The 22,893-nt window shown below is 48.6% G+C and overlaps 1 protein-coding gene across 1 annotated transcript in view; it reads left to right on the top strand.

Annotated features, from left to right (window-relative positions):
- The window catches only part of LOC142564041 (uncharacterized), a 49,102-nt gene that overhangs the window by 7,962 nt on the left and 18,247 nt on the right, over window positions 1–22,893 (top strand). The window contains exons 3-5 of the mRNA XM_075674857.1: window positions 11,150–11,193; window positions 12,189–12,381; window positions 19,508–19,612. Coding sequence (XP_075530972.1) covers window positions 11,150–11,193; window positions 12,189–12,381; window positions 19,508–19,612 — 342 coding nt within the window. The remainder of the gene's footprint in view (window positions 1–11,149; window positions 11,194–12,188; window positions 12,382–19,507; window positions 19,613–22,893) is intronic.

The raw sequence follows: 22,893 nt of genomic DNA, 5'->3' as shown, positions 1-22,893 counted from the left end.
CCTTTTGAGCCAATTCCCATGGTAGCACTTCTGTATCGGTAGTATCACTCTCTTCTCCTTCCATGTTAAATGCATGCCTATTCTCTGGCAAATGGTTATACAGTCGGCCTCCGCAATAAACACGCGCTTGCGGCGAACGTCAAATGATGACACATAGCGCACGGCAGTGGCCACCTGCGCCGCGCGTGACGTCACGCCTGGCAGTGGCGAAAGGTCAGGCAACGGAGTCGGCGGCGGCCACCTGCACCGTGCGTGACATCCCTTGTGCTCCAACATGCGCCGGCTCGCACGAAGTGCATTGTTGACTAGCGTAGTGAAGCTTTTCTCTTAAAAAAACACCTCGATTCCAGCATTGCAATGGCAGTCATCATATCTGCAGCCACCTCTTTCCATGCTGTCATTCTTAAAATTCTAGGGAGCCATATATCTGCTTCATTACTGCCAACTGCACCCTCAAAACAGTGTTTTTCTGGAAATGTGGTACTATTCAGTAGTGTAGTAACACCTGAATGGTGGAAGGAGTGCCACTTTTCCGTGGCATTCTGTACACAAGGAAATCCCTTGACGAGTGAGACAATATGTGAAACTTGTCACTGGCACATTTTCGAGGGGACACCTGGATGAGTGAGACATGTTCTTGGCATTGAATCGGTTAAATCAGTACGGACGTGACATTTTAAACTTGTCATTTTTTCCACGCTCTAATTGTACAATCAAAGCCTCTAAACACTAGAAGAAATACTGGCAAGCATCAGCGCACCTTAAATCATTTACTACAGTCAAACCTAGTTATATCAAACTTTCAAAATAACGCCTATGAGTTTGATATCAGGCATAATTTGATATAAATGTTCTAATGAATTAAATGACGTAGAAGCAAATGCCATTTGTAACAGCACTTTATTGAAGAAATGAGCATGGTTTTGTCCTGCTGGGCCATGAAATAGTCCTAAATATTCTTTATCTTCAATGTCTTCGCTGCCTGAGAGAGGATGCACTATTCCACATAGCAGCAGGGGCCACAGCATCATCAGCCTGGTTACGCCCACTGCAGGGCAAAGGCCTCTCCCATACTTCTCCAACTACCCCGGTCATGTACTAATTGTGGCCATGTCGTCCCTGCGAACTTCTTAATGTCATCCGCCCACCTAACTTTCTGCCGCCCCCTGCTACACTTCCCTTCCCTTGGAATCCAGTCCGTAACCCTTAATGACCATCGGTTATCTTCCCTCCTCATTACATGTCCTGTCCATGCCCATTTCTTTTTCTTGATTTCAACTAAGATATCATTAACTCGCGTTTGTTCCCTCACCCAATCTGCTCTTTTCTTATCCCTTTCAATTTAAGTAGAACCCTTTTCGTAAGCCTCCTGGTTTCTGCCCCGTAAGTGAGTACTGGTAAGACACAGCTGTTATACACTTTTCTCTTGAGGGATAATGGTAACCTGCTGTTCCTGATCTGAGAATGCCTGCCAAATGCACCCCAGCCCATTCTTATTCTTGTGATTACAGTCAACGACTGAATTTTCGGATGCCCAAATTTTCGGACATGCCTGATATTTCGGGCGTCTTTGCGGCACCGCTGCGAGCCCCATAGAATCAATGTATAAGGACACCTTAAGTTTCAGACGCTCGAACCCCCCGCCGTCCAATTTTCCGGACTTTTTGACACAACGGAAGGTCCTTTGGCTCTTCGCGCAGCGCCCTTGCGAAGGAAATCGACTTGCAGCCGAAGCATATCACCGCTTTGAACAACTAGCCGAATCTAGCCGTCACTTACCGATTTGGTCTGGCCACGCTGGCTGTGTTCATCGCCGCACTTCCGCCTCCGGCGGAGTTTCCGGAGCAGCGCCATTTCGTTTGTTTGCGCAGGCATGCGCAGGCCACGTTTTGGCGAGCGTGGTGTGTGGTTGTGCTGTTGTGTCAAGTGTGCTCTGCGAAGCTTGGCCTAGGTGCTTCTATGCTCGTCAGCGAACTCCACTGTTCGCAACTTGAGGATTTCGCTCGCCTTCGATGGCCCCCACTCCGTCTTCGTCGTCTTCGCCGATGGCATCTAAGCGCGGAAAGCAGTACCGTCGGTTTGTTGTTGACAGTCTGTTGATGCGGACAACGAGCTCGACTTCTGTACAGAACTGACTGATGAAGAAATAGTCCGTCAGGCTGTGGGGGATACAGAAGACTCCGATGTTGAAAATGAGGAGCCAATGCCCTCGCCGCCTACAAGTGCCGAGTTGGCATGAGCACTGTTGACTCTTTCATTGGTGTACAGTGCTGACATGACCCTTGCTCAGATCGAGGCGAATGTGATCGCATGCAACCGGAACGCCGTCCAAAGAACAATCAACAAGTTCTTCAAGCCACTGCAGCAATAACACCGGCTGCCCGACGATGCACATTTACATAATAAACCGGCAGTCGGCTGCGTACAGTTTTTGAACGCTTCTTTTTATAGCCACTTCACTGATGCTTGAGCAGGGTTTCGGAAGCTTGGTACTTCGCCCTTCACCTCTAATCAGAGAAAAAAAAGAAAAAAAGGGAGTTTTTTTGCATGCATTCATTTTTTCGGACTGCCTGAATTTTCGGACGTTTTTACGTTCCCTAGGGGGTCCGAAAAATCGGTCATTGACTGTATTTCAGTCTCATGATCCAGATCTGTGGTCACTACCTGCTCTAAGTAGATGTATTCCCTTACCACTTCCAGTTCCTCGCTACCTATCCTAAACTGCTGTTCTCTTCCGAGACTACTGTTAAATATCACTTTAGTTTTCTGCAGATTAATTTTTAGACCCAGCATTCTTGCAAAAAGGCCAAACCAGGGCGAGTGCTCACACCATGTTAGAGCAGGCAGGCACAGGATTCAAGTTGGTGTCATTGTTCCCTTCACTTATATTGGTAGCATCAACACATCTGCGCCATAGCAGTAAATGTACAGTAATACCCCATTAATGCAGATTTCACGGGAATGGAAAAAATGTCCAAATTAACAAGGTGACATAAATAACTCGAAAAGCACCTTGAACATCAACATACCTTTACTTCTTGAAATAACTTGTTACTGTTGCTCGTTTCGTGCGAGAAATTAGTGCAGAAAGCACAGTTTTTCAGAGTTATTTTAGGTGGGGCAGTCTGTGCAGACTGTTAGGAGAAACGGCAAAGATGTCCTCCAAAACATTAAGTGTGTCATTGGACTCTTTAGCAGTGCGACACGGCACTTCACACGCATTCATGACAGGCACATTTTCATGATCAGAGTCAGAGTCTCTGTCACCGAGTACGTCAGCAAGCATTTCATTGTTGTTGAGGCGACCAGCATTGGCAATGTCACTGTTGATCTGGATCTATTCGTCCAGTGGGATGTCCGGAAGCAGGAGTCTTATCGAAGTGACTGTCACCTCCCTTGCCATTTTTGTAAACATCCGCATCCTCGGCTTCCAAGGCATCAGTGTCACTGACAAAGCCACTTTGTCAGAAGCAGTTCGCTATTACAGTCGAACCCGAATATATCGAATTCAACGGGGATCGGAAAATAGTTCGATATAGCGAAAATTCGATATACAGATATAGACCAAAAAAGCACTCGCGATCATAAAAAATTGTGACTTACCGATTGGAACAGCCGCGAATCACATAGCATGTGCACACAATATGAAAGCGCTTTATTTCACGGAAAAAAAGAATCACTAATTTTGGGCTGCTTTTCCCTCTGGGAAACGAAGTTGAAAACACTAGTCTCAATCTTCTCGAGACTATCTAGGTGCGAGCGCCCAGTGCCTTCCATTTCGCCGCAACAGCGCCGAATCAGGCTGAACGCTGATGCTAGTTCAGTGGCTGTGCACGGACGCGCTTCTTTGGAAACACAGTTGCCCTCGTCGTCGCTGGAATCGCCGTCTTGAACGCCAGCTATTCCGGCCACAATGTCCTCATCAGCGAGGTCGGCTACCACTTGAACTTCGCTGTCAGTGTTAATGAAGTCATCAACAGTCACTTCGGACGGGACGGCGCCGGGAAAATCGGACAAGTCGCGAAACGCGTCCTCTAAGCACTCATCGTCATCTAAAGCTTCCGGACATTCATCTCCAGCCACTTCAAGGCCTGCCTTGCCGAAACAGTTGGCTACTGTGACCTGTTTCACGTCGCCCCAAGCGTGGTTGCTTAGTGGCTACGGTGTTGGGCTGCTGAGCGCGAGGTCGCGGGAATAAATCCCGGCCATGGTGGTGGAATTTCGATGGGGTCGAAATACCAAAACACCCGTGTAATTAGATTTAGGTCCACCTTAAAGAACCCCAGGCGGTCCAAATTATTCCGGAGTCTCCCACCATGGCGTGCCTCCTAATCATATCGTGGTTTTGGCACCTAAAACACCACAATTTAATTTAAGTCCTCACTGTGATGTCCGTGCTGTTTACTTCTTTGACACGGTATATGTGGTTGTAGTAAATGATTTACGTCCTTGCTCAAGCGTCGGTGGTACAAAATGGGCCTCGACGTTTTCGATTGCCTTAAAACCGCAATTTAGAATGTCCGAAAGGTTTCAAACGAGCGCCGCAAAAGCATGCCTCCGCAGCAGCGGCTGCCTCAGTGTTTCGTGCAACTGACACGGTGGCGCTGACGGCTGAGCCGATCGCCGCGCTGCCTGACCATTGCACGGAGCTCATAGGCACTTTCTGAAACTTCGCAACTCTCGACGATATTTGCTCGGCCAGACATGCAATGCCGACCAGACTCCCGTATACTTTGAAATGACCAGTAACGTGACAGTGAGCGTTAAGGGAGCGCGCGATGTAAACCTACTAACAACGGGCAACGAAAAGCTGCGTTTTATGGTCATGTTGTCATGCTTGGCGGATGGCACCAAGCTTCGCCCGTACATAGTGTTTAAGAGGAAGACAATGCCTAAAGAAGTACTTCCCAAAGGAGTTGTGGCACGGGCGAATGCAAAGGGATTTATGACGGATGATATGGTAGTGGAATGGTACTGTCTGGTGTGGCTCCTGAGGCGGGGGCATCCCTCAAGAGAGACATCCCCAACCTGCTAGTGTTGGACTTTACGGGGCCACCTCACCGACAAGGTGAAAGCGGTGCTTCACAAGGAGTGCACCGACATGCTTTTAATCCCCGGTGGCTTGACGGGGCAGCTTCAGCCTCTCGACGTGGGGGTCAACAAGCCTTTTATGGACCTGCCGCGCCGTGAATGTGACTGGATATCCAGAGGAAACCCCGACCTTACCCTAAGCTGGCGTGTGACGAGGGCCTCCTTGGCTACTGTGTGCGGTTGGGTCCTCTCTGCGTGGGCGGCGGTACCGCACGATGTTGTGGTGTGGTCGTTCGCCAGATGTGGACTCGCACTTGATGACGACGTGCTGTGGGACAGCAGCAGAACCAGTGAGGACGACTCCAGTGACGATGAGTGGTCATCCACCGCGTCAATAAATTTCTCGTGTAAAATGCGCTCACACTTTTTTTTTTTTTTTTGAGGCATGGTGATTTTGGGGGGGTCAACCTACATTCGAGTCGACTTGCAGTCATGTAAATACGGTATTTCCGGCCATTTGGCACTTTCAGCACCAGCAAGTATGGCCTCTGAGACTGGTGCATGCTGGTGGTGCGATTTGGACACCCGCTAGTGCCACCCGATCTTATGTACCTCACGTGCCTGTGAGCTCAGTGAACAGATTAAATTAACCGAAGTATGACCAAATAAGTCCGAATTAATGAGAGTTTCGTGCCATAGGTTTATGACCATATTTTACAAGGCCAGACAGTGGGTGCAAATTTCCAAATTAACTGGGGCTGACTTAATGATGTGTACTGAAGGCAGTGGGCATGGTGCTGGTGTGCTGGTGCAAGAGAAGACAAGAAGTGCTTGCTTCCCCGTTCCAATATAGCGCCGACCTGTTTAAGCCTAGCTCTACGACCTATAACTAGTGACCCTTCTGCTAGCGAACACCCCCGTTGCATTTGGTGGAGGTGCTGGGTTTCTCTTCGACATACTGGAACTCCGCAGCCGAACGCTACCACCAGCTGTTGCAATGGATAAACCGGGACCGTCCCAGGCTGCTGCTCCCATGCCCCCCGCCATCGTCTGTTCTGGCGTCATCCGGCAGCGCGATCCGGCTATATTTAGCGGCACAGATGACCACGACGTGGAAGACTGGCTTGCCGAATATGAACGTGTAAGCGCCTGTAATAAGTGGGACTGCGCCAAGCTCACAAATGTCATCTTTTACTTTACTGACGTGGCAAACCTATGGTTCCGCAATCATGAAGCCGATTTTACCACCTGCCCGGCTTTCACGGCAACTTTGGCAGAGGTCTTCGGCCATCCCGCCTTTCGCCGGCTTCGCGCTGAGGAGCGCTTGCGTGGTCGAGCTCAACGCCAGGAGGAGACCTTCACCAGTTATATTGAAGACGTGCTCTCGCTATGCAAGCGCGTCAACTCATCTAAGGACGAAGCTGACAAGATCAAGCACGTCATGAAAGGCATCAATGACCATACCTTCCAGATGCTCGTCGCGAAGAGTCCGCAGACGATTGCCGAGGTCATACAGCTCTGTCAGCAGTATGACGAGCTGCGCAAGCAGCGTGCATCAACTCGCGCTGCTCAGCAGGACACCACGGATCTATCTCCGTTGGATTTCGGCCGCGACGCTGCCGACACCTCTGCTTTAATGCCGGAGATAAAGCAGTTCATCCGTCAGGAAGTGGCACGCCAACTCTCTCTGGCGAACAGCACACCCGAGCCGTCGACAACCTTGGCTCCTTCGCTTCGCCACGTCATTCAGACCCAAGTTGCCGTGGCGCTGCCATCTGCCCCTCCTCCGCAGCCTGCAGCTGGACCGCTAACTTACGCTGACGTTGTCGCCCGGCCTTACGCTCCTCCGGCTCCTGATGCCTACCGGGCCACTGGCACGTTCCGTGTGCCGCCGCCACCTTCACGCCCGATGGTCGTCCCTTACTCGGCCGCTGGAGCCCCTGTCGTTAACCCGTGGCATACATCTGACAACCGGCCAGTATGCTATTTCTGCCATTTTCCGGGCCACGTAGCACGATTCTGCCGCCGTCACAGCCCCCGTTTACCTGACAGTGGGGGCACCTCAAGCTACAGGCCTGCTCGACTTCCGCGGCAGGACCCATCTAGCCTTCCTCCGGACTCATCTTACAGTCGCCTCCCTTTCGATGCACGCCGGTCACCTTCCCCATGTCGCCGATCCATTTCCACGATGGTTCGCCGACCCAGCCCAGCCTGAGACGAAAACTAACAGTCGCAGTTCCAAAGGCAAGAACTGCGTTTACGTAGAACATTTCAAGGCCTCATTCTAACCCGGCGAACGAAATTTAACTGTCTGTAGACGGCGTCACCGTACACGCACTTATCAACATCAGAGCCGCCGTTTCTATTATTAGTGAGAAGCTTTGCCGCAATTTGAACAAAGTGACCATTCCCCTTACCTCTCTTTCTCTGCGTACGGCAACCTCGCATCGCATTCAGCCTTCAGCGTCGTGCACAGCCCGGGTTGTCATTCAAAGCGTTAAGTATGTTGTAGAATTTGTCGTCCTACCTCGTTCCTCACACGACGTTATTCTTGGATGGAATTTCCTATCTGTCAATCAAGCTCTTATCGACTGCGCTCGTGCCGAACTTACGTTATCAGTGCCGTGCTTCGACCCTGACGACCATTCTTCTCCTAAAGTTGTTGCCGCCTCTGACATCGATATCGCACCTTTCTCCGCCGCTCTGGTTCCTGTGTTATGTAACTCTGCTGCGAACTCATCTGTTCTGTTTACACCGTCGGCCACTTGTGCGCGCCGCTGGAACTTTCCGCTTCCGTTTGCTGTCGTCACTTTTTGCGACGGTTCTGCTACCCTTTACGCGTGCAATCCGTTCGCCTGCCCATCATCCCTACTCTGCGGCGAGTGCCTGGGTACCGCTGAAGCTTTCGATAGCGTTCTCCCGGCCACCATGTTTGGTGATACGGCATCACTTCCGCATTGTTCCGTCACTAATCCCGCCGCGACTGATGCCCCATAGACGTCTTCGCTCGTGCCGTCGACGCAGAACTCACACCTGCGCAGCAAACAGAAATCATCAAGCTCCTCCAACATTTTCGTTCCTCATTTGACATTGACCAACCAGCCTTGGGTCGAGCGTCTGCAGTCGTTCACCGTATCGACAGCAGTCAACAAACACCACTGCGCCAGCGTCCCTATCGTGTGTCGGCTGCTAAACGCCGTATCATCGACCAGCACGTTGATGAAATGCTGAAGCGTGGCATCATCCAGCCCTCTAACAGTCCCTGGGCATCTCCGGTTGTCCTCGTTAAAAAAAGAGATGGCTCCATTCGGTTCTGCGTCGACTATCGCCGCCTTAACCGAATAACACGCAAAGATGTCTATCCTCTGCCGCGCATCGACAATGCCTTGGACTGTCTGCAGGGAGCGGAATTCTTTTCGTCGCTGGCTTTGCGCTCCGGGTACTGGCAAGTGCCAATGGCAGAGGCCGATCGTCAAAAGACAGCCTTCGTAATGCCTGATGGGCTATATGAATTTACTGTCATGCCATTCGGCCTTTGTAACGCGCCTGCCACTTTCGAGCGAATGATGGACACCATTCTTCGAGGGCTGAAGTGGAAAACGTGCCTCTGTTATTTAGATGACATTGTGGTTTTTTCTACCGACTTTGTGTCGCACCTCAACCGCCTCGAGCAAGTACTTGCGTGCGTCTCCACTGCAGGACTGCAACTAAATTTGAAGAAATGCCACTTCGGCGCTCGTACACTTACTATTCTCGGCCATGTAGTTTCAAAAGACGGTATCCTTCCGGACCCCACAAAACTTAGCGCCGTGTCCGAGTTCCCTAAACCAACCACCATGAAAGAGCTTCGCAGCTTCATTGGCCTGTGCTCATATTTCTGACGCTTCGTCCGTAACTTTGCCTCTATCATTGCCCCCTTGATGCAGCTTCTCACCGGCAGTTCTGACCTATCAGCCTGGTCCTCGGCGTGCGACGATGCATTCCAAGAACTACAATGCGTTCTCACCTCGCCTCCAGTACTGCGACACTTCGATCCCTCTGCTCCAACTGAGATCCATACGGACGCTAGTGGTGTCGGGCTCGGCGCTGTTCTTGCACAACGCAAGGATGGCTTCGAAGAGTACGTCGTCACGTATGCCAGCCACATCCTTACCAAAGTCGAGGCGAACTACTCGGTTAGTGAGAAGGAATATCTGGCCATCATTTGGGCTATCGTCAAATTTCGTCCTTATGTGTACGGGCGTCCATTTGACATCGTGACCGACCATGATGCCCTGTGCTGGTTATCTTCACCAAAATATCCAACTGGTCGGCTTGCCCGTTGGGCATTGCGCCTACAAGAGTATGGCATCCGCGTTGTTTATCGCTCAGGCCGAAAGCATTCAGACGCAGACGCTCTATCCCGGTCACCCCTGCCCTCTGGTCCTGTCCACTCGTCTATTTCTCCCTGCGGTGCCTTCGCCCTCAACATTTCCGACATGCCATCAGAGCAGCGCAAAGACCCATAGATCTCTTCGCTTATTGACTTTCTGTCCAGCCGGTTGCCAGCACCGATCTCTCGGACGCTTCGTCGCCAAGCCACGCACTTCATCATTCAGGATAGCCTGCTGTATCGCCGCAACTACAATTCCAGCGGCCGTAAGTGGTTGCTTGTTATACCCCGACACCTCCGCTCCGACATCTGCGCCACATTCCACGACGACCCACAATGCGGCCACGCTGGTGTATTAAAGACATACTCTCGCCTCCAGCTTCAGAACTACTGGCGCGGTATGTACCATTTCATTCGCCAGTATGTCCGGTCATGCCACATATGCCAACGACGCGAGACGCCACCTCAACATGCCACCGGCCCCTTGCAACCTTTACCATGCCCCGCGCGCATTCGACCGCGTCGGCATTGACCTATACGGTCCGCTTTCCAACACTCCAAGCGGCAACCGCTGGGTTATTGTTGCTATCGACCACCTCACGTGGTACGCTGAAACTTCAGCCCTAGCATCTGCCACAGCAAAAGACGTCGCCAGTTTTATCCTTCAAAATCTGATTTTACGCCATGGAGCACCTCGAGAATTACTGAGCGACCGCGGTCGCGTTTTCCTCTCTGACGTCCTTTCAGCATTGCTAAAGGAGTGTCGCATCATTCACCGCCCTACCACAGCATATCATCCACAAACTAATGGGATGACAGAACGTTTCAACCGCACCCTTGGTGACATGATGGCCATGTATGCTTCATCTGACCACTCGAATTGGGATCGCATTCTACCTTTCGTCACCTACGCTTACAATACCGCCACGCAAAGCACCACTGGGTTCTCCCCCTTTCTTTCTCCTTTATGGACACAAACCTTCATGCACTATGGACACGATTCTACCTTACCGGCCAGGTGCTTCAGAGTGGACGACTGTTTCTAGAGCGGCTGCTTACGCCGAAGAATGTCGCCAGCTCGCTCATTCGTTCACATCCCAAGACCAGTGCCGCCAAAAGCTTTGCCACGATTCATCCACTACGGCTACGTGCTTTGCGCCTGGCTCGCTGGTCTGGTTGTGGGTGCCCTCTACTCCTCCAGGCCTTTCCTCCAAGCTGCTCTCCAAGTACCACGGTCCTTATCGGGTACTGAAACAAACATCCGCGGTCAACTACCTCATCGAGCCACTCGAAACGCCTTCTGACCGGCGTCGTCGGGGCTAGGAAATTGTCCACGTCTCCTGGCTCAAGCAGTGCCATGACCCCCCTGTGTTCTCCTGTCCTTAAGTCGCCAGGATGGCTACTCTTTCGGTGGGGAGCCATTGTACTGAAGGCACTGGGCAGTGGGCATGGTGCTGGTGTGCTGGTGCAAGAGAAGAAGACGACGAGAAGTGCTTGCTTCCCCGTTACGATATAGCGCCGACCTGTTTAAGCAGCGCTACAACCGATAACTAGTGACCCTTCTACTAGGCAAACACCCCCTTTGCAGATGCTTTACTGTATTAGTAAGAAAATTAGACCATTGGCCAGCTCTGCAGCTTTGCTGAAGTTTCATCAATAGTAGTTAAATAGCCCCCAGAATATTACTACAAAGCGAGATGTTGCAGTTGGCGATGCACTGTTCTCATGGAATATGTTTTTTTGCAGTCGAGGCCATTTGGCAGACCATGCAAGTGCCGGAACACCAAGAGGTGAGTACCATACCTTAGCAAGCACACGCAGCATTAACCCTTTAGCTGTCGGACCTTTCTGGCCGTGACGCACTCCCAGTGTCGGCTTGGTTTCAGGGAACGAGCGTAACAGGGAATGAACATAGCAATTTATTTTTGATTATGATCGGTATAAAAATAACATAGTCAATGCAATATGCACATTTTAGTGTTCTGCAGTTGTTGTTAGTAAACATCATCATCATCAGCCTGACTATAAAATCCGTTCATCATCCGAATCTGATGATGCGGAATCCTCTTCCTCGCATGAGACTCTGTCTGAGTCCGAATCCGAGCTTGGCTGACATTCTAAATCGGAATTGAGCCACTGCTTCAATGAGCAGATGAAGGTCCCACGCGCTCAGCCATCCGAAAGTAACTGCGTGCAGGGAGGATGCGCTTTCAGTCGCCCGCACAACGGAGAGAAATGGAACGTTGCGTGATCAAGAAGACAGAGGGAGATGGAAAAAGGCTAAAACAAAGTTCGAAGGGCTTTACGTTTACTGCTGTAAGTCGGAAGCGAGGGCGTGGCGAGAGAGCGAAAGCAGCAATCGAGTCACTCTTTTTGGAGAGGCAACGGTGCGTGCCCCTGAACTTGACGCGCTGTAGCAGACACACCAACAGAATAAAAATAAAAACCTTCAAACCAGCGGAGATGACAGAACAACCCTTGAACCCACAACTGTAACTTGTAAATTATGTAATAAATTACTTTTAAGGCAATAGGGGTACAATGTACAATGTGCAATGTACGGATGTGCCTCATTATTATGACTGGTAATGTGGACAGCTGTAATTATAAGCAAATCTTGCGGTCATCAACCTTTATCAATGCATTTGCACATCATTAATTATATAACCTGCAGTCTGCACAGTGGACAGAAATGTGCCGTGTTTGTAGAAAGAAAGTCCATGCATGTTTTCGTCTGCTTAATGTGGACAGCTTGCTCAGTTCTAGCATCACATGTGCCTTCCAGCCCCTCTGACCGGGACGCTGACGACGAGGACAACCAGGAGTACGACAGTGCTGTGAACCAGTCGGACGGCGGAAACCTAAGCTCCCAGGGGACTGCATTGGCCCCGCTGCCGTCTTCCTCGTTATCTCGAGGGGTGGCCGACTGGGAGGACTCCACGGGGGGGAACCAGGAGGCCCTGCAGAGGGCGCTTGGGGTGCGCATCCTTTCTACGCTTCTCATTCTCTTGCCTATGTATTGGTTGTTGAGTGTACGTCATCACAACACTGGAGCCCAGCACTCTGCTTATAATGTCACTGCCACCCCAGTAGCGTATCTCAGCGATTCCAGAGCTGAATGTTTGTTATCGTACACAATCTGTTTGCTGAACTAACTTGCAAGTTTGTAAATATTTAAGGCATGATTCTGCCGCGCAGCAATAATTGTCAATATTGTGTGCATTTCCTCTATTCAACTGTCTGAGGTCACCAGCTACTGAACAGCAAAAAAAAAAGACACCCTTTTCGGAACCTAGCGCCATCTACCATTGTTTTGTAGGTGCCGTAACCTTCTGTGACTTTCAGAAAAAAAAAAATTATTGTGCTGTCATCCCTCGACATCTGCAAAATCAGATTTTTTTTTTTACTCTATGATGGGCTGCCACCGTGGTGGTTTGAGAGTACTGCCACGTGCTCACGCCCATGTTTGTGCACTTTGTAATTGGAATTGTTGCGTGTTTCATTTCGAATTGCAGGCGTACAGAAAACAGATTTGTTCCTCTTTACTTATCACTCAAAAGCATTACCGCGAGATGCTTGCCCACATGGCTCGTGGGCAACTCATACTTACGTATTCCAAGACAAAGCCAAAAGCCAAGTCAGTTTAGTGCACCGTTTTGGCCAGTGAAATAAACTCGCAACCCTACACCAACCCTCAACAACGAGGTACACAAGGTGAGGGCACCACTCAACACATTTGCTGCGATACGCTGAAACCTCGAAGAGACCACAGATATTGTCCCCACAGCGCGGTCCAAGAAAGAGCATTACTCGGAGGTCCTGAAGCTGGGCCTGTGCGAACCTAGAGAATGTCTGTGTAAAGGTTCATGCAGCATTTATTTACTTCGCACGACAAAACGTGTTATTTTCGTTTGATGCCGCCGCGGCCTAGCAGCGACGACAGCGGTCTCAAACTTGCTGAAGCTGTGAGCCAGCTTTTCAGCTAGCCCTTTCTTCTCGGCAGACACTCGCATGGCAGATTCCTCGTTGGCGTTGCATATTCTCCGTGCACAGGCACGGTAGTGCTGCAGAAGTCGCGGGGCACCTTTTCATTGCAGGGTACTGTTCTCGTCGCGACGATTGCATTCATGAGGCTGACGTAACGTGCAGGTTCGACCACTGTCGGGCCTGGATCGCCCATGCTGTTGCTTTCCATGTCATCCTTATCAATGTCGCTAGGCAACACTTCGGCAACAACAGAGGCAACGATGCTGAAAAGTCGAACCTCTTAGCTGACATCTCTTCGCGGTCGCAGCGGCGCTGCTGAGCAACTTCGCATTCCTAATGCCACACACCGTAGTCAACAGCAGACCCCTGTCGCGTGCCAGTGCCAACTTTTCGTGTCATGTTCGATAGCACGAACAATGTCTAATTTTGCTTCTATGCTGAGCACCCGGTGTCTTTTTTTTTCGGCATGACGTGAGTTCTCGCTTGCACGACGCCACAACACTCTGGCATGGCGCCGAAATGATATTGATATTGATGAGGCTTCACGCGCAAATGCACAGGACGCTTGGAGGTCGTTGTGCCGATCTATGAGACTTGTTGTTCTGCCAAGCCGCCCGATGGAGACAACGCACCATTGTGTCTGCGTGACAAAAAATGGAAACACTACGTGTTAACCGATACATACGCAATAAGCTCGTATGGTTTATGCAGATACAGAACACATTATGTTCAATGGCCGCTAAGTCGGGGATTCGACTTTACTACATTTAAGGGGGGAAGCGGGGATCAGATCGCGATTATCACAAAAAAATCTATTTTTGAAAAGTACGCTTTTTAGAATTTACAGCATCATTCCTATCTTGTACTGAAATATATTTTTCACCGAGAAACAAACTCTAAGCACCAAAACTAAATATATTTGTCGGTGCCGGCGTCCACACATCCGCCCGAAATCGCGAAAAAGCCGCGAAGTTCAAGGCACGACTGCTTGGCTTTCCCGCCACGGAGCACCGCCATTTTGGTATCGTTGGAAAGCCCGACTCTTTGACTCTTTGTCCCAGCCCTTCCCTTCCTCCCCTGCCAGCCAGCAAGCGCACAAAAAAAGAAAAACTGGAGGGTGGCAGCACAGAACAGCCAATGGCTGCCGCGCCCCAATTGGCTCTGCGCCGCGGCGCGTTGTAAGGCGCCTCCTCATTGGCTGACACCGCGGCATAATGGCAGCTGAGGCAAGGAGCGTCTGCTTTTGTCCGCTGCTGGGAAGCCTTTCTGGCCTTTCCTTCTCTTGTGTTTCGAGAACTTCGATCACGTGCAATGATCCGCGCACGTTCGAAAAGAAGTACCGGACGAAGCATGCCTACGGGAAGCGGAAACGCAAGCCCATCACAGCAAGAAAGAAGCGGCGATTGTCAGCAGGTAGTTTAGTCGCCATTGGACATAATGTGTTTTGTATCCAAATAAACCGTAGCAGCTTATTGCATATGTATCGGTTAACACATAGTGTTTCCACTTTTTGTCACGAAACGAAATCACGGTGGTGGGGCGGCTTAGCAGAACAACGAGCCTCGGAGATCAGAACAACTTCGAAGCGCAACGCAGAGGGCAATTGGAAGAGTGAAACCACATCATTTCGGCGCTTTGCCAGAATTGGAGTGTTGTGGCTCATGTTTTGGTGTCGTGCAAGCTGGGACAGAAACTTGGTGCTCAGCATAAAAAAAAAGAATCAAACATTGTTTGTGCTGTTGAACATGGCACGAAGAAGTTGGTGCTGGCACGCAAGAGGGATCTACCATTGATTACGGTGTGTGGAAGTTGGTCGGCAACTACGCTGCTGCGACCACGAAAATACGTCGGCTAGGAGGTTAGACTTTTCAGCATCGTTGCCTCTGTTGTTGTCGCCTAACGCCAGGGATGAGGACGACACGGAAAGCGACATCACGGGCGATTCGGGCCCGACAGTGGCAGATGCTGCGGGTTACGTCAGCCTCATGCGGGTGTTTGCCGCGAAGAGGGGGCTGGAGGAAAAGCTGGCTCGTAGCTTGAGTGAATTTGAGGCCACCATCGTCGCTACTACCCGGCTGAAATAACTTACTTATCTGGTGCGAAGTGAATAAATACTGCTTGTTTTCTGCCCTTTCATTGCATTCTCTCATAATTCTGTTTTGGCAGGTAAGTGGGCGATCTCGCGCTATTTCGGTTAAGCAGTACTACCGTTTAGTATGTACTCTTCCTGAGCTCCTGTCAACTACAGTTTAATGAGGTTTCACTGTAAAAGGTTGCCTCACACTGCTTGCACCAGGGGCAGAGATCCCTGGTTACCACGACAGCCACAGCACGAGGACACTGTTGTTCTTAATTGTAGAGTTTAACCCCTTGGCTGCCAAAGCCAGTGATTTGGCAAGTGATCGGTATTTTTCGTATAGAAGGCTATTCGTAGATGGTGGGACAACCAATATATGCTGGACAAGTTTAGAAGTGCTGTCAGTAGATTGTGAAGGTGTCCACTTCGGATAAAGTAAATTGAAAGAACAAGGACAGAGACAGAATGAACACCACAAGTGTTTGAGTGACCATTAATGGAGGGTGCAGCTTTTGTACTATAGAAAATGGTTAAAACATCTATTTTTTAAGAATCATATTTTCAGTTTCTGTGACTCTTTTTCTGATTCCAAAATATCTTCACTGGAAAGCATGCAGAACTGCTCCAAAAAATTTGTTGCATTAGCCAAAGTGGCGAAACATTTGATAAATATCACGATCAAAATTGCATTTTTCAAGCTATAATATCTCCGGAACGGCACAACGGAGCGCTATCACCTTGGTTTGGTCAGAAAGAATATTTGTCAGTCTTCATATTTGCCGCTGCAACTATCTCCTCCACACAAAACAAAGCACACACACACAAAAGAACCAAAAATGAATGATTGAAGGTTGTTCTGAAGTCTCCGATTGGCTGCATTCACCATGTGATTCCAGCGCATTTCGCCATTGGTCCAGCACTCGCTCGGTAGGGGTGTCGTCTGCTCTTGGCACCTCGCGAGCTCTCGACCACTGTTATGACTGTGATCTCTGATCCGTGGCTAAGCGTTCTGAGCATCAGCGCCGCAGACGTCGTGCACGGATTTCTTAAGACATTTAAGCCTTTCGATCATCGGTGCTTCGGACGATAGGGATTCTGACCATTCAGCAAATATCCTTTCGAACAATGAAAGTTCTTCTCTCCCTCTCGCAATTCAGGACCAAGCACATTGTGCACATAAAAGTTTATGCAGCATGCACTGAGGGTATAATACAGGTCAGGAACCCCAGAAAACAGCTGGGGTTTCTGAAACACAAATTAGGCAGTTCCTCCAGCGCATTACGTCTAAATGCCTACCAATCTATTGTTAGATCTTCACCTAAATATGCCAGCATGGTGTGGAACCCGCGCACAGAAGCCAATATAAATGAGTAGAGAAAGTGCAACGTCAAGGCACTCACTTTATGTGTACTGTAGAACCTCCTTCCTACTCCTATGTTTCCGAAAAAAATGTAACAAAAATGTACTAACCGAGAAGACTTACAATCCAAAGTTGCAAAAAAATTTCGGCCAACTCAAGTTTAGTTGACAGGCACGTAATGTGAAGCATTGTGCGTATCTTTTCAGCATAACATGCTGACACGCTCCGAGCCAGTGAGGCCCCCGAGCAGTATCAAGACGCATTGTGCTGTTATGGCTTCGGCAATCTTAAGTTTGCGCTTCCGAAATTCGGCCTGGGTGTTCAGCAGCTTCTTCGGGCGAGGCATTTTGGCGAGAAGTTTTTACGTGCCCACACGGCGGGAATCGTTGCTGCACAAATGCCCAAGACAGCCTCTATTGTTTTCGTGTTGTGCACTGTTTGTAGCTGGGGACGACAAACCTAAACAGAACCGAGTTGGCGAGTGACACCGTAACACGATGCAGCACCTGATGCCCACTTTGCATCGCATGCAGCAGGGAAGGGCGGTACATTAGGGTTACCGTGTAATTGAAGCATGCAGTATGCTTCCAACAGCGCCGATGGCACTATGCCACTCACGCTGTCAAACGGATGCGTACCACGGTAGGGTTGGCGACAAAGCTGTGAATGGCGCTGTGCGATGGCTCGCAAGATTTGCTGGTATTACTGGAATAGGAAACTGAGCACTCGCCAGTGTTTCCACGTAACACGGGCGGGCAAGTACTGTGGGGAAGCTGCTGCAGTGAGAGGCCGCTGTTCTTGATGCCGTGCACCTAGCAACGTTCCATTTTGATGTGATATCTAGCAGGGGCAAAATTTATCGTTCGATCGAGGTTTGGCAGTGTACTGAACATTGATGTCGAAAGATCATGTTTTTCGGGAACATATTAATTGGTAAAAAAGAAGCGTAACTGTATTAGGTTGCCTTTAGTGTGCTGGATCACGAATGTTGGCACCAGGAAATCGTACGAAATGGTATCGTATCAACAAGGTTCTACTGTAATCATTTTAAACGTCGAGATCCTCTGAACTCCATTTTGGCATTGGCAAAACTTGAGCATTTGTCGGAGCGAAGCAAAGCAAAGCTGCCAGGTTAAATTTTTTTCCACTCATTTCTCAAAATTAGGCATTGATCGAGAATGTTTTATAGTTGGAGACACAACCGGTTCCTCCCACCACAAACACAGTCTGAGTGTTAAGCCTGTATTTGTGCACACAAATGCGTGCAAACACTAATTTTTGCCTAGAGCAGTAGGTAATTGGAATTACTTATCACACAATTGATCCCTTCTCAGTTCTGTCTTTTAGGTTATGTGTATCCGCATAATATTACTCCGTTTGTTTTGTATCCTTACCTGAAATTATTAACCTTATTGAATTTCTTGTCTGAAGTTCTCATTTTTGTTGTATCAATTTAATGTATGACTTCGCACATTATTGTTCTTGTTTGTGTGCTCCTGCAATCCTTTTATGCCTTTTCTCTTGGGACATTCGAGGTTTTCAGTATTGAATAAATAAATGAAATTAGATAAAAATAAATGAGTGAAACAATATCATTGGAATGGAGGTCCACGCGTTGTGCGTAATATCTTTTTCATCCAAGGGGTAATGGGACCTGTTAAAACTGAGAAACCCCTTGTTACCGACATCACGGAAGACATCTTTGGTGTGCATCTCGCGAACTAGCAAGTCGTTGAGCACTGGTATTAGTGGTGCAATTAACTATTTGTTCACTAGAGCGGTGGTTCTCAGCCGTGGATGTGCTGGGGACCCCTCGTAAACCGGCGAAAGTGATGGGGGAGGGGGTGTAAATGAACGCAACATGTGACGTGAAACAGATGCCTTTTATCGCCACCTAGCAAAGAATGGTCAAACAAATGTGCGACGTCAATTCAATCTGTACATCTAGCCAATACACGGCAACTTTTTTTTTCTTCTTTCTTCTTAATATATGCATCGGTTTTGTGGATCCCCATTTGAGAACCACTGCGCTAGAGGGTTATGGAGGCAAGTGGGCTCTCATTATGTCTTGTATTTCTCAACGCACACACAGCTTGTCGTCATTATGCTAAGTGAACACCACCACGAAATATAAGAAACGGATTTGAGAAGATGCAAAGCAAGAGTTTGTTCTGTGTATTGCTTCTGCTGTGACACAATTCCCATGCAGCTGCATGAAATGTTGCTAGTCAAACTTGCATTGACACTTATGACGACGTGCATCCTAAAGAACTGTGCCTTGTGAGTGGTTGTTATGTGATCTATCATATATCTATCTAATCTATATAAAGTACATTTGTGTTGCTTTGAAACGGACAGAACACATACATCAAAACATTTGTGTCATTGCCTTACACTTACACATAGACGTTGCATTAGATTTGCTTTATGTTGCATAAACATTTGTTTTCCTCGAATAAATCAAGTTTAGAGTACAGCACATGTTTCTTCTCTGCTCATGTCGTGCCGCCCGTTCTATATGCATGTACAGGAAGGGGTAGGTGTTGCCAACCTGACTGGGGTGCTGCGTACCTGCACCAAATGCGCCATATGCACAAACACACATGGGTTTCTTTGAAGGGTCGACAAGTCGGACACATCTGGTGGACTGGATCGCTGATCGACAGCTGTCTCTGTGCAGGAGGCGGAGCGTGTTCAGGAGGAGGTCCGTCGGTTGGTGCAGCTGCTCAAGGAGAAGGAGCTGCGCATCCACTCACTCGAGCGGAGGGTGCTTGCCATGGCCAAGGTGCGTTTGCAGTGCCCACTCCGTGATGGCACGAAGTATTCCATTTTTCGTTACAGTCGCCGCCCCATTCAGACACCAGCAATTTGGACGTGCTCGATTATTTGGACTGCTTCGTGGCACCGGCACTGGCCACATAAACTAAATGTATGACAGTCGAAATTTCGGATGACTTCCAGCGTGCCATTCGATATTTCGGATTCCCCTTGCAGACTGTGTGCTAAGCTGACGCCTGAGTCACGCAGCGAATTTCGTAGGGCTGTGTGAATACTGCAATATTGCCAAATCAAATTGAATATTGAGCATTCAAATAATTCAGTTCGTGAATCGAACATCTAATATTAAATTTTTCAAAATTTCGGTATATTTGGTGTGGCGATCCACGCAGTGCTAAATGTCGCGTGCGCCACGGAGCCCCTCGTGCTGAATGCCACGCGAGTGAGTGTCTCACTTCATTGCTTCCTGCACAAAAGATGCATCAAGCACGCTGTGGTTGGCCCACACCAGCTGAGGTGGTAGTGGACTTTGTCTCTGCGGGCACCTCTGCCCTGTTGCATGCATTCCCCAATGTTGGCCCTATGCGGGGATTGTAAGTGCACTGCCCGAACTGCGAAATTTGCAGAATGGCTTTCAGGCACTGTGTGTGAAAGTACGAAAGTATGTGCAAAGATCAGGCTGATTATAGCTGCCAGATTGTGTTGGACGCAGAGTCGAATTTCACGCCGCTTCAATAGCTGTTGATATAACCTGTACACGTGGTCTCAAGACCAATCACTGATGAGCCACCCGTACAAACCTGTTAGCGGCAAACATTTCATGACGGATTGCAGGCTGTTACAACATTGGCCATGCTGCCTAGGCCATTAGGTCTAATTGGCACTGCTTTGTTGGGCATCATCAGCTAAGGTTACAGTTGGGTGCTAACTCGATGCACATCTATTTGCAGCAGCGACACGACATAAGGGAAGCCAACAAACTGCCTTGCAACAAACTTGTTTACGACTGCCATCTTTGCAACCCACCGTATGGCGGCCTCGTTCCCGACACTGATCGTAGACGCACATTGGTCTCTTTTTGTAGCTTCGAGTAACCCATCACAAGACGGGCTTTGGATTCATAAGACAGGCACGAAAGTGTCATGTGCTCATAGTGCGCTGGCTGCCGGGTTGGATGCATTGCACGGACGACAGATGGATGATGAATGGAGGGATGCATCGTGTGAGCTCGCTGTAACCTTCCCAATTTCAGAATCTTTGTTAGGTTTGGCGTGATCTGCTACCTGTCGATGAGACGGCGCGTGCTCTTTACTGTTGCTCTGTACCTGGTCAACTGCACGGTGCCATGGATGGCGGAGCGGTGAATGAGTCTTGTGATGTATGGTGTGCGCTTTTCTCTGTTGCACAGATTGACCTTACGATAACGCACCGGCCGTAAGGGTGGGAAAGCCTTTCTGTATTTCGGAGGAAAACTGCAAACCAAAACTTTCTTTGCAATAAAAAATTGCCATAAAATGCAGGTCTTCTGTTAGACTGAAAACCTCATTGGTACTCAGTACGACATAAGGTCACCAATTCTTAGCTTCAGATAAAAAAATTGCACTTCGTTCTGTTCGACATTCTGTTGATAAAATAATATTTTCCAGACCGTCATATACTATAACTGAGCTGTAATCAGTGCTGCCGTGCTTATTTAGTGTTCCCTTTAATAAGAGTATACTGTACTGCACTACTATTTTGATTTATATGTGCCTAAGTTACTGACAGCATGCTACCATATTTACTTGAATGCAACGTGACTGCATTTGTAACACGAGGGTCAACTTTTAGTCACACAAAATTTTAAAAATTAACCCGCTAACATAGTGCGAGATGAACGCAAAAGGTAATAATATCTTTATTCAAGGAATCGCAATTCGGAAACAATTTCTCTTCACTCACCATCATCGTCCGAGGAGGAGGCAGAGCTTTTTCTGGTGCAAAATTCTTGTGCGATGACTTTCTGAGATAGTTTCACTTTCGTGAAATTTTGCGTGAGTCGGCATCGAAGGAATCCCCAACAAGTGTTTCTGGCTCTGTGCCATGCTCGCTGTCGGCCATTTACTTTGAGGGGGTCGGTGCCATCACGGGCTGATTCTCGCGAAAGCGAAACTACTTTCATTGTTAAAGTTGTTGAATAAAGTAATCGCCTTAGAATCAAGTCATCATCTATGCCTTTGAGCTCGTTTGCGATTAAGGGGGGTCATGGGTTGTGGAGATTATTTCCTGCATCTTATAGCCAAATCTGATGAAAATAAACAAGCTTACTTAGCTTTTCGGGCTGATTTCCAATATACAATAACTTTTCTTGTAGGTCCATTAGTTCAGGAGATTGACACTGCTGCCGCTCTATTGTTTCCAGAGACAATAGAAAAGAAAACTGCTCAGCAGAAAGCGAATATTATTGCATAGCTAGATGCTATTATGTGCAATAACTGCAATGCTGCAAAAAGGTTTCAAATGAAATTCTAATTAGCCATTCTGCAGGTGATCAAAATTCTTTCCTTGACCTAAGGCTACCACACCAAAAGAAAATTAATAAAATAGAAATATAAATGCGCACAAATTTGACATTCTGCTCTCAGCACTTTGTAATATGCAGATAAGGCTTTCTGCTAAAGAAAGAATTAGTGCTCTAGCTGTTCTAGGTCATGAGATATCACTCCGACAGTCTAGTGAAGTGATCCAAAGACATGTTTTGAGGAAAGTGAGAAAACGTGCAAAACCCTATTTTATTTACAAATTTACAGCTGGAACAGCTCAGTAGGCACCAGGCATGTAGTCCTGCTGACTCCCAACCCCTGTGTGCCACTTTTGAGTGACCGGCGCAAGTTTTCTGATGCTTTGCGCTTCTTGGCTGATGCTGCCATTCGATGCCTATCTTTCTCGGCCATGCGGGTGCGACTTTGCTCGCTTGGATTTAGACATAGTTCTTTCATTATGTCCTTTCAAGCCCTTGCATTGCCTGCATTGAACTTTAATACTGCCTCTGCCACAGCAGCCTTGACCATGAATAAAGAAGCGTGCCGGTCTTTTAGCGCCCGTGCCCAGATCATCGAATGCAGGCTTTCGTTGTTATTTTGCGTTTTACCACGCTGGCAACGGTGCAGCAGTTTCTTGTCTGAAAGACGTTCATATATGGGACGTAAAGCCTGACACACATGAGGAGGAAGCTTTCAAGGATGTTTTGGAACCAGCTCACCCTTGGCCACTGCAGCATTTTGCTTGCGCCAGGAGTTTGGGCCTGAT

Source organism: Dermacentor variabilis, chromosome 11 (assembly GCF_050947875.1).
Source record: "Dermacentor variabilis isolate Ectoservices chromosome 11, ASM5094787v1, whole genome shotgun sequence".
NCBI classification, from domain to species: Eukaryota; Metazoa; Arthropoda; class Arachnida; order Ixodida; family Ixodidae; genus Dermacentor; species Dermacentor variabilis.
This window is presented reverse-complemented; position numbering and strand designations above follow the sequence as displayed.